The following is a 12466-nucleotide window of genomic DNA, read 5'->3' as shown; positions in this document are numbered from 1 at the left end:
GGGAGGCTCCAAGATGGAGTTTGGAGTTTGACTTCAGCAATCAATGATAAAAACTGATCGACCAAGTTTACTTTTCTCCAGGGATGAGGCCCCTCCCACTGTGACCCCCACGGCTTCATTCTCAGACAGGAAGCTCTTGGAGGGCGCTCTGCCGGCAGACGGAGCGGCTGGAGGGCTTCTCTCCTGGTGGACTCCGCCATCATCCGGCTGGCGAGCAGCTCCTCTGGAGGATCCGACTGCTGCTGGTCCAGAACTCCCTTCAGGTTCTCCTGAGGTGGACTCGTCTCCTCCCAGTCAGCAGCACCACCGTCTGGTTCTGGTCCTCCATCAGACTCTTTCTTCCTGCCCTCGGCCTGATGAAGCTGTGAGGACTGAGGCTCCTCTTCATCGTCTTCCTCATCCTTCACAGGACTGAACGTGAACTGGGTGATTTCATCCTCCTCCAGTCCTTGGAGGGTCCTTCCTCCGGACCGGTCCAGAGGTCCTCCTGTTCCTCTTTAATGTCTGACAGCTCTGTGGGGGGTCCGGATCCAGGTCCAGACTGGGGCTGGGTTAGGTGAGGAGGAACCTCTTCTGGACCGGGCGACAGCAGCTGGACGTCTGTGGACAATGAGAGACAGACAGCTTTGAGACAGATGCTAGAGGCCAGACAAGGAAAAACCACACCGTGACTCTGAAATGGTTCTGTGTGACCCGAGGACCGGTTGTAATGTGGACCCAGATGAAGCTCAGTGGAGACGTGTTTCTACTGGATCAAATGATCAGACATGTCCCAGAAATCTTGGTGATCTGAATTTCTAGTCGTGCTGACATTTCCTCCTGGCCTGGTTCTCCCTGATCTCCAGAAACGGAACCGGTTCCTCTGGACTTTGAGATGCTCCTGGTTCCTCATTTCATTTAGATTGTGACCTCATTATTTCTTCCTTTGAAGCTGAACTCTTGTCTCACTATATTTAAAACGCTGCCGGCTTCCCTCAGCCCAGCTCAACCCTAGAACCCGGTTCTAATATTCCTGATCTATCACAGTTATCAACCATTTCTTCAGTCATTAATTAATCTGTTCTGTATTTACAGCCAATTGTAGCAGCTCAAATCATCAATTAAGGGGTTATTTGTGCCAATCTGTTTGATATTTTTGTTGTTTTTCTGTTTGACATGTTTGTAGGAGCTTCAGCTAAGCTAGGATAGCATCCTGATGCATGCAGATATATGTAAAGATAGCTTCCAGCTACCGTAAGATTATCATTACATTAAGATGGCTTCCAGCTACCATGACATTAGCTTCAAATGTGGTAGCTTCTAGCTACTATTAAGTTAGCATTAAATTCAGACAGCTTCTAGCTACCGTTACATTAACATTAAATTAGGGTAGCTCTGAGCTACCGTTAAATTAGCGTTGGATTAGGACTAGCAGCTAAAGGTCCCGGCCATGCTGTGAGACCATTAGTTTGGTGGTTTATAGACTCTGCTGGTCTACATTGGGGACGTTTCAAAGACCGGACTGGCTCCAGCTCATGGCCGGGTCCGGTTCATACTGGTCACCGTGATGTCTGGTGTCATGTGGACCAGGCATCAAGCCTGGTGAGGGAGGAGTCAGCATTTCTTTTGAGAAAAAACTTTATTTAAGATTAATTTTTTTCATGCATGACTTTGTGAATAAATCATAAATGCTAACAAATGCTGAGAATCCAATCCAACATCTTAACGCCGAAGTCGCAAAATCACGACAAGCAAAATATGGGGCCTCATGTAGTTACCAATTCACACCAGCAGATGGCAGACATCTGCCACTTCAACCTGAGCCACTTGTGTGTTTCCATTCAAAGTTAGGTAGTTACTAGTTTATAGAGTGTAAGGAGACGAGAAAGTAGTCTTGGAGTAAGACAGCAAGACAGCACAGTTTAGCGAGAGAAAACGAACCATGGCTGATCTGACGAGGAATATTCACCCTCTGATGAATGTGTTCAGTCGTCCAGTGAGACGGAAAGTTCCACAAGCAGGACATAACGGAGCCGCTGCTTCACTTCTTCCTGTCCAGGGTGGATGGAGGGGATGTCGTGGGTGTCGCAGGGTTGGTAATAACGCTAACGGTAGCGTTTTGACTGCTCGCGGGAATGAAAAAAGCTGTGGAAATAGCGGCATAGTGATGGCGGGAGATAATACACCGCTAATAGCGGAGGGGGCAGCGGGTGCGCTTGCCGTCCAACCAAGAATAATGAGGTGATGGCTGGGTTTACTTGAGAGATGAGGAAGTGGTCCATGTACACTGGACGCCTGGTGATGTCATAATATGCAAATTAGACGAGTTAATTTATTCCCATCACAAACTTCGGTTCATACTGATTATTCTCATTTACAGTATGGCTTTATCAATTTACAACCTTTTAAAAAAAGTGAAAAAGTCAAAACGGAATATTTTATTGTAAAAAAAAAAGAGTTAAATCTGAAGGTGAAGATTTAGTTTGACGCTCTGCTGGTTTCAGGTTGATGGTTCGAGGGGTCTTTACCAGCACTTGGTGGGGGGCAGTAGACCAAGTTTAACCCTCCGTCTGGGGTAGAAGGTGTCTCTGACTTCCGTCTCAAGATAAACGCCGGGCACTTTGAAAATGGACACAGCTGAGAAGTGGAGACAGGATGAATGAGTTAGGAGACGTGGCTTAGCCTAACCCTTACCCTACAACTATCCCGAACCCTAAAACTAACCCTAAACCCTTACCCTACAACTACCCCGAACCCCTTACCCTACTCCCATCTCTAAAGTTTATACCCTGGCGTACTCCTACTGTGGAGCTGTCCGTGGTGCTGAAACGCTTTTTGTTTTGTTGTGTGGGGGGGGGGAAGCGTTGTTTCAGGGGGCCCTCCACAACAAAGCGGCGCGTTTCAGCACCACGGACAGCTCCACAGTAAGAGTATGCCAGGGTATAGGGCAGACATGGGGAAACTAAGGCCCGGGGGCCATATACGGCACGTTGGGTTTATACCGGTAATACGGCCTGCCGAACTTGTCCAAATAATATCATTAAATAAAATGTTATTATAAACCTCATTTATTTGACCTTTTCACCTGTAATGCTCCCTGTAAAAGGCCAAATCCTTTCATGTGATAACTTTTACATGTAATTTATATTAGTTCACACAAACACTCCAGCCTGGCCCTCTGTCAAATTTTAGAACCCATTGTGGCCCACGAGTCAAAAGGTTTGCCCACCCCTGCTCTAAACCCAAACCCCTAACCCTTACCCTACAACTAACCTCTAACCCTAACCCTTACCCTACCGCTAACCCTAAACAGGATGAGTTCAGTTCTAAACATCATTTTGTATTGGTTCATAAAAGAAGCAATGACATCTTCACGCTGGTAGCAGCTCGGTTAGCATGTGTTAGCATGTGTAAAGTGCGGCTCTGGTTGGAAATGGAAAGCTTTTATTGTCATTGTCAACACAGTACAAGTACAGTGCAACATTGAATCAAGGTTTCGATGAGTGAGCATCGGCTGCAGCAAATAAATCGCGCTGCCAAAGACTCTTCTTCGAGAAGGTGCAGAAAGCATCAGGTACACAGGACAACACACGGAGGAGAAAGGAACGACACGATGCACAGGTTCTTACTGTCTGTGAGCTGCATGATGGAAGGGGGCAGCGTGCTGAAGTACGGGTGCTGCAGGGCATCCTGTGCAGAGATCCGTTCTGCCGGGACCCCCCTGAGCATTCCCTGGACCAGGTCTTCAGTCTTGTAGGGCAGCTGGTTCAACCTGACCCACATTGACAGACTAGCTAGCTTACCAAATGATCCAGACGTCATCAGCCTAATGCTCAGTTACCATGAAAACGTACAGTAAACTGAGACGCTAGCCTGATCTGTCAAGCTAGCATGAACGCAATGTCCTTAGCAGCTAACGTAAAGATTTTTGTTCTGACCTTTTCCAAACTGTCCTGAACTGTTTCGGCTCCGAGTGATCAAACCGCTCTGTAGAAAGAAGGGAGCCGTTCAGACGCTCTCATCGGCGCCACCAGCAGGTCAAAACCCAAGAAGTACTGTTTAAGTTGTAGAAGGTACTGCATATTGATATTTGTTAGCCAAATACTCTTTTAAATGTGCACTGAATTAGCCATTACCCGCTCCAAATACAATGATTCTACAAAACTGATTGATCAATTGATTAATTTTGGTTGATTGAATATGTATCAGTAAAACAGTTGTGGGGGTTTCTTTGCTGTCTTGTGATTGGCTGCTGGGACAGAGTGGGAGGAGTTGACTTGCCTGGTTTGTAGTTTGTCAGCTGGCTGACTCCAGGCCAGCTGTCTTCCGACGGGACGCCCAGGACCTGCAGGGACACATGACTTCATCATGACGGACGAAGGCGAGCGATTGGCTGAGTCATCTGTGAGTCATCGATGATGAGCGTAATATTATGTAGTAATATTCAAGGTGTTCTCAGCTCGCTCACTGTCCAAATCTTCTGCAGCTGTTCAAACTCATCTGAGTGTCCGGGGAACGCCGGCGCCCCCTGCAGCATCTCTACGAAGATACAACCAGCTCCCCTGAGTCAAAGACAAAAAGGTGAACACGATGACGTCATCATGACAGTCGTGGCCCGCCTCTCGTGGACTGACCACATGTCCAGCGCCGTGGAGTAATCGGTGGATCCCATCAGGACATCAGGGGGGCGGTACCAAAGCGTCACCACCTCCGATGAGAAGGTCTGACTGGGAATGGACATGGAGCAAGCCAGACCTTCACCGGGCACCAGACAGGGAGGTCCAGTCAGTACCAGAACAGAACCAATCCCACTGAAAAGTCTCAGCAATAAGCTAATGCTAATGCTATGCCAGTTCTTCACATCTTTACAATAGCGCTGAATCAGCAGAATGCTAACTAGCTTTAGCTAACATTTCATACTGGACTTCAGAGAAACTATGCCAGCAGCAGAATATCAATCAGTAGCCTCTGCTTTCTGAAATGACGAGTGATGACTGATAAAGCCGGGGGTGTCCTTGACCAAAGTCGGCCATCTTGAGCTCCCCCAGGTAGCTGATGAGCAGGTTCTGAGGCTTCAGGTCTCTGTGCAGGATCCTCCGGCTGTGGACGTAGCAGAGAGCGCGCAGCAGCTGGAACATGAAGATCTGGGAGGACAACGCACACTGCTGGTCAAACCGCCCCGTCTGACATGATGTCACCGCTCTAACGATGATGTCACAACCATAACGGAGCCTGAAACCAGACAGAAGGGCCCAAACCAAAACCGGGTTATCAAGGAGCCCAGTTGGCCCTGTAAAGCCCGGGGTCCGGGGCCCATCTTAGCTCTGTTCAGGCTTTGTGGGGCAACTTGACCTGAGAGGGGGGCGGGGCTGACCCCTGGTCAAGCTGGGTCACCGTTCATTAGTTTAGACGTTGTTCACATGAATTAATTGTGTGCTTGAAGATGAGGCGTGAAACCGACCCTGACGTTGTGCGAGTGCAGGCCTCCGGGGTGCTGGTCCATGTACTGGGCCAGGTCCGTTTGCTGCAGCACAAGAAGAAGAAGAAGAAGAAGCGGCTCCAGGTGAACAGATGTCCCGCCTCCACTGCAGGTCATGTGACTGGACCGGACGGAACCTCACCACGAATTCAAAGACGAAGGTCAGAGACGCTCTGGTGTGGATGATGTCATGGAGGACGATGATGTTGGCGTGTTTCAGACGTTTGAGCAGAGAGGCTGCACACGCACACGCACACACACGCACACACGGACTGAGAGTAGGGACGATGACGGGAAAAGCTAGAGAGCCGGTGGACATGATGATGAGGACAAAGGTGGACAGGAAGCAAGGCTGGAAGCTTCGGAGCAGGATTCAAGTTGCTTTAGAACGGAGGAGATGGAAAGAGGAATGGAGGAGGAGTTATGGTTAGACAAGAGACTGGAATACAACAGCTAAGGTGATCAGGGAGACAGGTAGGAGAGTACCGGGTGTGTCTTCTGGAGAGAAAGGAGATAAGGAGACCTGGTGGTGGAACCAGGAAGTGCAGAGGTGCATACAGGAAAATAGGTTTGCTAAGAAGAAGTGGGACATTGAGAGGACAGAAGAGCGTAAACAGGAGTACAGGGAGACGAGACGCAAGGCAAAGGTCAAACAGAGGACATATGATGACCTGTATGCAGGTTAGATAGTAAAGAGGGAGAGAGGGATCTGTAGGCTGGACAGACAGAGAGACAGAGATGGAAGGATGTCCAGCATGTTAGAGTGATGAAGGGTAGACAAAGGGGAGACGAGAAGGGAGACTATAGGGGGACAAATCTAAAGAGTCATACGATGAAGTTGTGGGAAAAGGTGCTTGAGGCGAGACTAAGTACAGAAGTCAGTATCTGTGAGCAGCAGTATGTCTTCATGCCAGGAAGAGTACCACAGACACAATGTTAGCGTTGAGGCTAGCGATGGAGGAGCTACATCGTGTCTTTGTAGATCTAGAAAGGACAGTAGTAGATTCTATGATGTGTTGGTCACCCTCTCTGATGGCGGTGAACGGGACGCCCTCCTCTGTCCTCATTCGGATCACCTTCAGCGCCACCAGCTGGCCGTTGATCCTCAAGAGACGCACAGCAGTATTAATACAGCAGTACTACTGCACATTGGGCCCAGACTGACTCCGGTCTGTAGTTTGGTCAGTCGACTAACTCCGGTCTGTAGTTTGGGCCCAGACTAACTCCGGTCTGTAGTTTGGGCCCAGACTAACTCCGGTCTGTAGTTTGGGCCCAGACTAACTCCGGTCTGTAGTTTGGTCAGTCGACTGACTCCGGTCTGTAGTTTGGTCAGTCGACTGACTCCGGTCTGTAGTTTGGTCAGTCGACTAACTCCGGTCTGTAGTTTGGGCCCAGACTAACTCCGGTCTGTAGTTTGGGCCCAGACTAACTCCGGTCTGTAGTTTGGGTCCAGACTAACTCCGGTCTGTAGTTTGGGCCCAGACTAACTCCGGTCTGTAGTTTGGTCAGTCGACTGACTCCGGTCTGTAGTTTGGTCAGTCGACTGACTCCGGTCTGTAGTTTGGTCAGTCGACTGACTCCGGTCTGTAGTTTGGGCCCAGACTAACTCCGGTCTGTAGTTTGGGCCCAGACTAACTCCGGTCTGTAGTTTGGTCAGTCGACTAACTCCGGTCTGTAGTTTGGGCCCAGACTAACTCCGGTCTGTAGTTTGGTCAGTCGACTGACTCCGGTCTGTAGTTTGGGCCCAGACTAACTCCGGTCTGTAGTTTGGTCAGTCGACTGACTCCGGTCTGTAGTTTGGGCCCAGACTAACTCCGGTCTGTAGTTTGGTCAGTCGACTGACTCCGGTCTGTAGTTTGGTCAGTAACTCACCTGCTGACGCCCTTGTAGACGGAGGCGTATGACCCCTCACCCAGTTTCTCCAGACTGACATAAGAATGAACAGCTCCAAACTGAAGACCTGGTTTCTGAGCAGATAAAATCAGATTTCATGGCGTCGTGTTTGAGTCCGGGACTTGTTTCACTGAGGTTCTGTAGAATCACTGACCCAGATGAAGGGGTCCTGGCAGCTTCTACGTCTCAGCGGGTCACCGTTGCTGCATCCCCGCTGCCTGAATGGCCGGACCTGAAGCGTGTGGAACCAGTGAGGCTGCGGCAAATGGGCCTGATCCGCATCCAGCTGAGACCCACAGGCAGAGACCACCTTAAACCACCTTAAACCTTTTCAAACCACTAAATGCTAATCACTAAAGTCCACCTTAAAATGTACTGAAGCCGGGTCAGGCTCAGAGGAATGACTTAATGAGCACGCTGTAAGAAATAACACAAATGCTGCCCTCCAAGTCAAATCAGTACTTTTATAAAGATATGAAGGTCGCAGCAAAGACAATGAACTACAGGTGATGGATTAAATCTCCCTTTGAGAAGTACCCGAGTAGAAACCAGAAAATAAAATGGATATTGTTGCATTAAATGGAAACTTATAGTTGTTGTAGTTAAGAGAAGTGTAAATCTACTTACTGTAGTATTGAAATGAAGTTAAGTACTACCTACTTCAACAGGCGGGAGGGATGTTGAGCTCCTGCTTTTTCTAAAGGAGCACTCCTCCTCCTCCTGCTCCTCATCTTCATCTTCATCTTCTTTTGGTCTCTTATTCTCCTCCTCATTCTGTTCTTCTTCAAGACAACAGCACCTCCTCACCCACTGGGACAGGCCGTCCATCTTGACTTCAGTCTTCTTCCTTCTGTCTGTCTCACATGACTCACATAGTCCAGGACAAGCAGACAGTCTCGTGATTGTTGTGTCGGTGTGTCTCCTGCCCGCTGCTGGTCAGATGTAGGACTGTCTGTCGCGGGGTGTGTGCTGCCCTCTTGTGGTCACAGTTGCTAACTACAGCAGACAGAATTTCTATTTTGTCTAAATGCTGTTTTCACAGATTCTACACTTTCAGAAGATACCTGATCATTACCTGGGATGCCCAACACCCAGGCACCAAAAAGTGAATTGTTTATAATACAAAGCTTAAAATCACATTGAAAGAATGCAATAAAGGTCTCCTGAATCTCTTTCACAAGATGAATGCTAGCTAAAACTTTATTAATGAATAAACACACTGTAAAACAACATCCCATATTCCTGCACATTTTAATTTAATTTAGAACAAAAACAGAGTGGAGAACTCTCCGTGTTCTTAAAACCATTTGTTAATACAATATGGTTCATGTGAATGAATGAGTTCAAAAATCAATCATCAGTAGTAAGTTAAGAGGATCAATCATCAGTATTGGACCAATCCGCAGAGAGCAGGTCGAGCAGCATCGTTCAGTGGAAACTCCACATTACCACCAATGAGACCAGAGCACCAAGAAGAGACCCAGCTGCAGAGGGGGGGGCGGAGTTACAAAGGTCACCATTGCAACACTTGAAGGTGAAACTGGAAACCTGGAAAAAATCAATAGCTACCGATTAGATGGGCTTAATCAAATAGAAAGTTGATCAGTCAGCATCACAGAAACACAAATATTTAAGAATTTAGCTAGCAGCTACCGTTAGCAGCGCCAGTTAGCAGCTACCATTAGCAGCTCCATTAGCAGCTACCATTAGCAGCTCCAGTTAGCAGCTACCATTAGCAGCTCCATTAGCAGCTCCAGTTAGCAGCTACCATTAGCAGCTCCATTAGCAGCTCCAGTTAGCAGCTACCATTAGCAGCTCCAGTTAGCAGCTACCATTAGCAGCTCCACTAGCAGCTACCATTAACAGCTCCAGTTAGCAGCTACCATTAGCAGCTACCATTAACAGCTCCATCAGCAGCTCCATTAGCAGCTCCATTAGCAGCTCCAGTTATCAGCTACCATTAGCAGCATGTGTTAGCAGGTCCTGAGGGAACGGGTCCTACCTGGGGGAACATCTGGGCCAGTCGGCCGTACTCGCAGTCAGAGTACTTCAGACACTGACGGTACGTCATTCCACCTGCAGGAAAACAGCAGAACCGCAGTAGAACCTCAGTAGATGTCAGTATGAGCAGCCGACCAATCACAGTAGCGTTCAGGTGTGGCGGCTCAGGTGGGTACCTCTCTCAAAGAGGGTGAGACAGGCGTCGTCATAGCTGCAGTCTCGCTGTTTGTAGCAGCTGGAGGTGTAGTCCTTGCAGCTGAAGCATTTAATGCTGGACCCTGACACGGAACCAGAACCAGAACCAGGTGAGTGACACTGAATGATCGGGGTACCGTCACATTAAAGGTGATCAGATTACCCAAAGTGAGGAACAAGCAGAATCTGACAAACCCAGTCCAATCAGAGCCGAGAAGATCAGCAGGCAAATCCCAAAGGAGCGCTCCATTTCCACCTCAGCACGTCCGTCCCTCAGTGTGAGACTGTTCAGTGTCCCGCCAGGATGAGTGCCCCAGTCCTGACTGGGAGGCCCCGCCCACAGGGAGGAGACTGTCTCATAGTCGCCGTCATTGTTTTCAGTCAGGCTTCAGAGATGCATGACCTCAGAGTTCCACGCTGGCACCAGCGTTAGGCCTCAGGGTGTGTCGGGTTCCGGTTCGGTTCCTCAGGTCCAACTGTTCTGGATCTGATTCTGGTCTTGTGGGTCCGGGGGTTTGCCCTTAACTCGTCTCTTGGTGATTTCCGTTTGTTCCATTCCAGTGCTTCTCTGTTTGGGTCTCTGAACCGGGTCTTCGTGGTGGTTTTGGGTGGGTTCTTGGTTCTAACATGGTTCTCCATCCTTTGTCAACGGCGCCTGGTGATTGAAGCGTGAAGGAGGAAATCACACTGATTGATCCTCTTCATCTTCACCACGATAGAGAGGGCTAGCATTTAGCGTCACAGAGCTAACGGCTGCCAACTCGGTCCGGTTCCAGCTGTGATGAAGGAGCACGGTGATGATGATGATGATGGTGATGGTGGATGAGCGGCGCCGTTTCGTCTCAGAGCAGCGAGAGAAAAGCTTCATTGTTCTGTTGACCTGCAAAACAAAGAACCGTTCAGAACCACTGGGACAATCAGCCTCAGTACCGAGACAGAGAGCATCATCATCGTCATCGTCATCATCATCATACCATCACGCTGCTCTCTGATTGGCTCACAGCTGATGTTACCTTTACCTACACAGGAGTCATTGAATATGAATGGAGCTATTAATCCATTATCGGGCCTTCCGCTCACAACAGGTGGCAACGGCCCCGGTGATGTCAGCGCTGAGGCTGCGCCTGATTGGTCCACATGTCCCAGGTGATAACTGAAACCTCATTCATTATGGAGCAGCATCGGTTTCATTGGACGATGAAGGCGAGTCTGTCTTCCTCACAGGTGTGTTTGATGTGTTTCTGTTAGGATGGAACCGATGATGTCCTTATCGATCGTTTTATTGACAGGCTCTGGACAGTGATGTCATCCTCTGATCAGTATTGATAAATACTTTGATGTTTCCAGGTGAAGCGGATTGGTTCTGTTCACTCCAGCTGAACATTTCTCGTACTTTTTATATCCTCATCCAGGATGTTTGTGTTCTCAGACTGAAGACCCAGTCAGCGCCACATGGATCCACACAGCATCGGTAAACTGGGTTATGGGTTCTGCTGGGTTCTCCTAGATTCTACTGATTCTTCCTATTGGGTCCGACTAAATTTAAATCAGATCTGGTGACTTTAAAAGAACTCTGCTGGGTGCGGTGGTTCTGTTTGCTGTAGGATGGTTCTGCTGGGTGCGGTGGTTCTGTTTGCTGTAGGTTGGTTCTGCTGGGTGCGGTGGTTCTGTTTGCTGTAGGATGGTTCTGCTGGGTGTGGTGGTTCTGTTTGCTGTAGGATGGTTCTGCTGGGTGTGGTGGTTCTGTTTGCTGTAGGATGGTTCTGCTGGGTGCGGTGGTTCTGTTTGCTGTAGGATGGTTCTGCTGGGTGTGGTGGTTCTGTTTGCTGTAGGATGGTTCTGCTGGGTGTGGTGGTTCTGTTTGCTGTAGGATGGTTCTGCTGGGTGTGGTGGTTCTGTTTGCTGTAGGATGGTTCTGCTGGGTGTGGTGGTTCTGTTTGCTGTAGGATGGTTCTGCTGGGTGTGGTGGTTCTGTTTGCTGTAGGATGGTTCTGCTGGGTGCGGTGGTTCTGTTTGCTGTAGGATGGTTCTGCTGGGTGTGGTGGTTCTGTTTGCTGTAGGATGGTTCTGCTGGGTGTGGTGGTTCTGTTTGCTGTAGGATGGTTCTGCTGGGTGTGGTGGTTCTGTTTGCTGTAGGATGGTTCTGCTTGGTTCAGTGGTTCTGTTTGCTGTAGGATGGTTCTGCTGGGTGTGGTGGTTCTGTTTGCTGTAGGATGGTTCTGCTGGGTGTGGTGGTTCTGTTTGCTGTAGGTTGGTTCTGCTGGGTGTGGTGGTTCTGTTTGCTGTAGGATGGTTCTGCTGGGTGTGGTGGTTCTGTTTGCTGTAGGATGGTTCTGCTGGGTGTGGTGGTTCTGTTTGCTGTAGGATGGTTCTGCTGGGTGTGGTGGTTCTGTTTGCTGTAGGATGGTTCTGCTTGGTTCAGTGGTTCTGTTTGCTGTAGGATGGTTCTGCTGGGTGTGGTGGTTCTGTTTGCTGTAGGATGGTTCTGCTGGGTGTGGTGGTTCTGTTTGCTGTAGGATGGTTCTGCTGGGTGCGGTGGTTCTGTTTGCTGTAGGTTGGTTCTGCTGGGTGTGGTGGTTCTGTTTGCTGTAGGATGGTTCTGCTGGGTGTGGTGGTTCTGTTTGCTGTAGGATGGTTCTGCTGGGTGCGGTGGTTCTGTTTGCTGTAGGATGGTTCTGCTGGGTGTGGTGGTTCTGTTTGCTGTAGGTTGGTTCTGCTGGGTGCGGTGGTTCTGTTTGCTGTAGGATGGTTCTGCTGGGTGTGGTGGTTCTGTTTGCTGTAGGATGGTTCTGCTTGGTTCAGTGGTTCTGTTTGCTGTAGGATGGTTCTGCTTGGTTCAGTGGTTCTGTTTGCTGTAGGATGGTTCTGCTTGGTTCAGTGGTTCTGTTTGCTGTAGGATGGTTCTGCTGGGTGCGGTGG

The 12466-nt window shown here is 49.1% G+C and overlaps 2 protein-coding genes across 2 annotated transcripts; both read right to left on the bottom strand.

Moving 5' to 3' along the window:
• Window positions 1-2503: 2503 nt before the first annotated feature.
• cdk15 (cyclin-dependent kinase 15) lies at window positions 2504-8179 on the bottom strand. The gene is made up of 13 exons (XM_068756346.1): window positions 8012-8179; window positions 7506-7637; window positions 7331-7425; window positions 6483-6562; window positions 5601-5695; window positions 5441-5503; window positions 5000-5123; window positions 4614-4734; window positions 4448-4541; window positions 4261-4324; window positions 3918-3966; window positions 3609-3751; window positions 2504-2616 (listed from the first exon to the last, which is right to left on the bottom strand). The coding sequence occupies exons 1-13, from the start codon at window positions 8177-8179 to the stop codon at window positions 2504-2506; spliced, it is 1341 nt and encodes a 446-aa protein (XP_068612447.1).
• A 395-nt stretch (window positions 8180-8574) lies between these two features.
• Window positions 8575-9814, bottom strand: LOC137912106 (CD59 glycoprotein-like). The gene is made up of 4 exons (XM_068756463.1): window positions 9743-9814; window positions 9529-9630; window positions 9354-9427; window positions 8575-8899 (listed from the first exon to the last, which is right to left on the bottom strand). The coding sequence occupies exons 1-4, from the start codon at window positions 9795-9797 to the stop codon at window positions 8780-8782; spliced, it is 351 nt and encodes a 116-aa protein (XP_068612564.1). The 5' UTR covers window positions 9798-9814; the 3' UTR covers window positions 8575-8779.
• Between the last annotated feature and the right edge of the window lie 2652 nt (window positions 9815-12466).

Source organism: Brachionichthys hirsutus, chromosome 24 (assembly GCF_040956055.1).
Source record: "Brachionichthys hirsutus isolate HB-005 chromosome 24, CSIRO-AGI_Bhir_v1, whole genome shotgun sequence".
NCBI classification, from domain to species: domain Eukaryota; kingdom Metazoa; phylum Chordata; class Actinopteri; order Lophiiformes; family Brachionichthyidae; genus Brachionichthys; species Brachionichthys hirsutus.
This window is presented reverse-complemented; position numbering and strand designations above follow the sequence as displayed.

What these genes read in the sequence shown, in the direction of transcription:
- cdk15 (XM_068756346.1), bottom strand. Translation starts at nt 8,179, where the DNA reads ATGGACGGCCTGTCCCAGTGGGTGAGGAGGTGCTGTTGTCTTGAAGAA. An exon ending in GTCTACAAGGGCGTCAGCAG is followed by an intron (nt 6,563 to 7,330) that starts GTGAGTTACTGA and finishes GCGTCTCTTGAG; the next exon opens with GATCAACGGCCAGCTGGTGG. An exon ending in TCCACGGCGCTGGACATGTG is followed by an intron (nt 4,542 to 4,613) that starts GTCAGTCCACGA and finishes TCTTTGACTCAG; the next exon opens with GGGAGCTGGTTGTATCTTCG.
- LOC137912106 (XM_068756463.1), bottom strand. Translation starts at nt 9,797, where the DNA reads ATGGAGCGCTCCTTTGGGATTTGCCTGCTGATCTTCTCGGCTCTGATT. An exon ending in CTCGGCTCTGATTGGACTGG is followed by an intron (nt 9,631 to 9,742) that starts GTTTGTCAGATT and finishes GTTCCGTGTCAG; the next exon opens with GGTCCAGCATTAAATGCTTC. An exon ending in TCTCACCCTCTTTGAGAGAG is followed by an intron (nt 9,428 to 9,528) that starts GTACCCACCTGA and finishes GTTTTCCTGCAG; the next exon opens with GTGGAATGACGTACCGTCAG.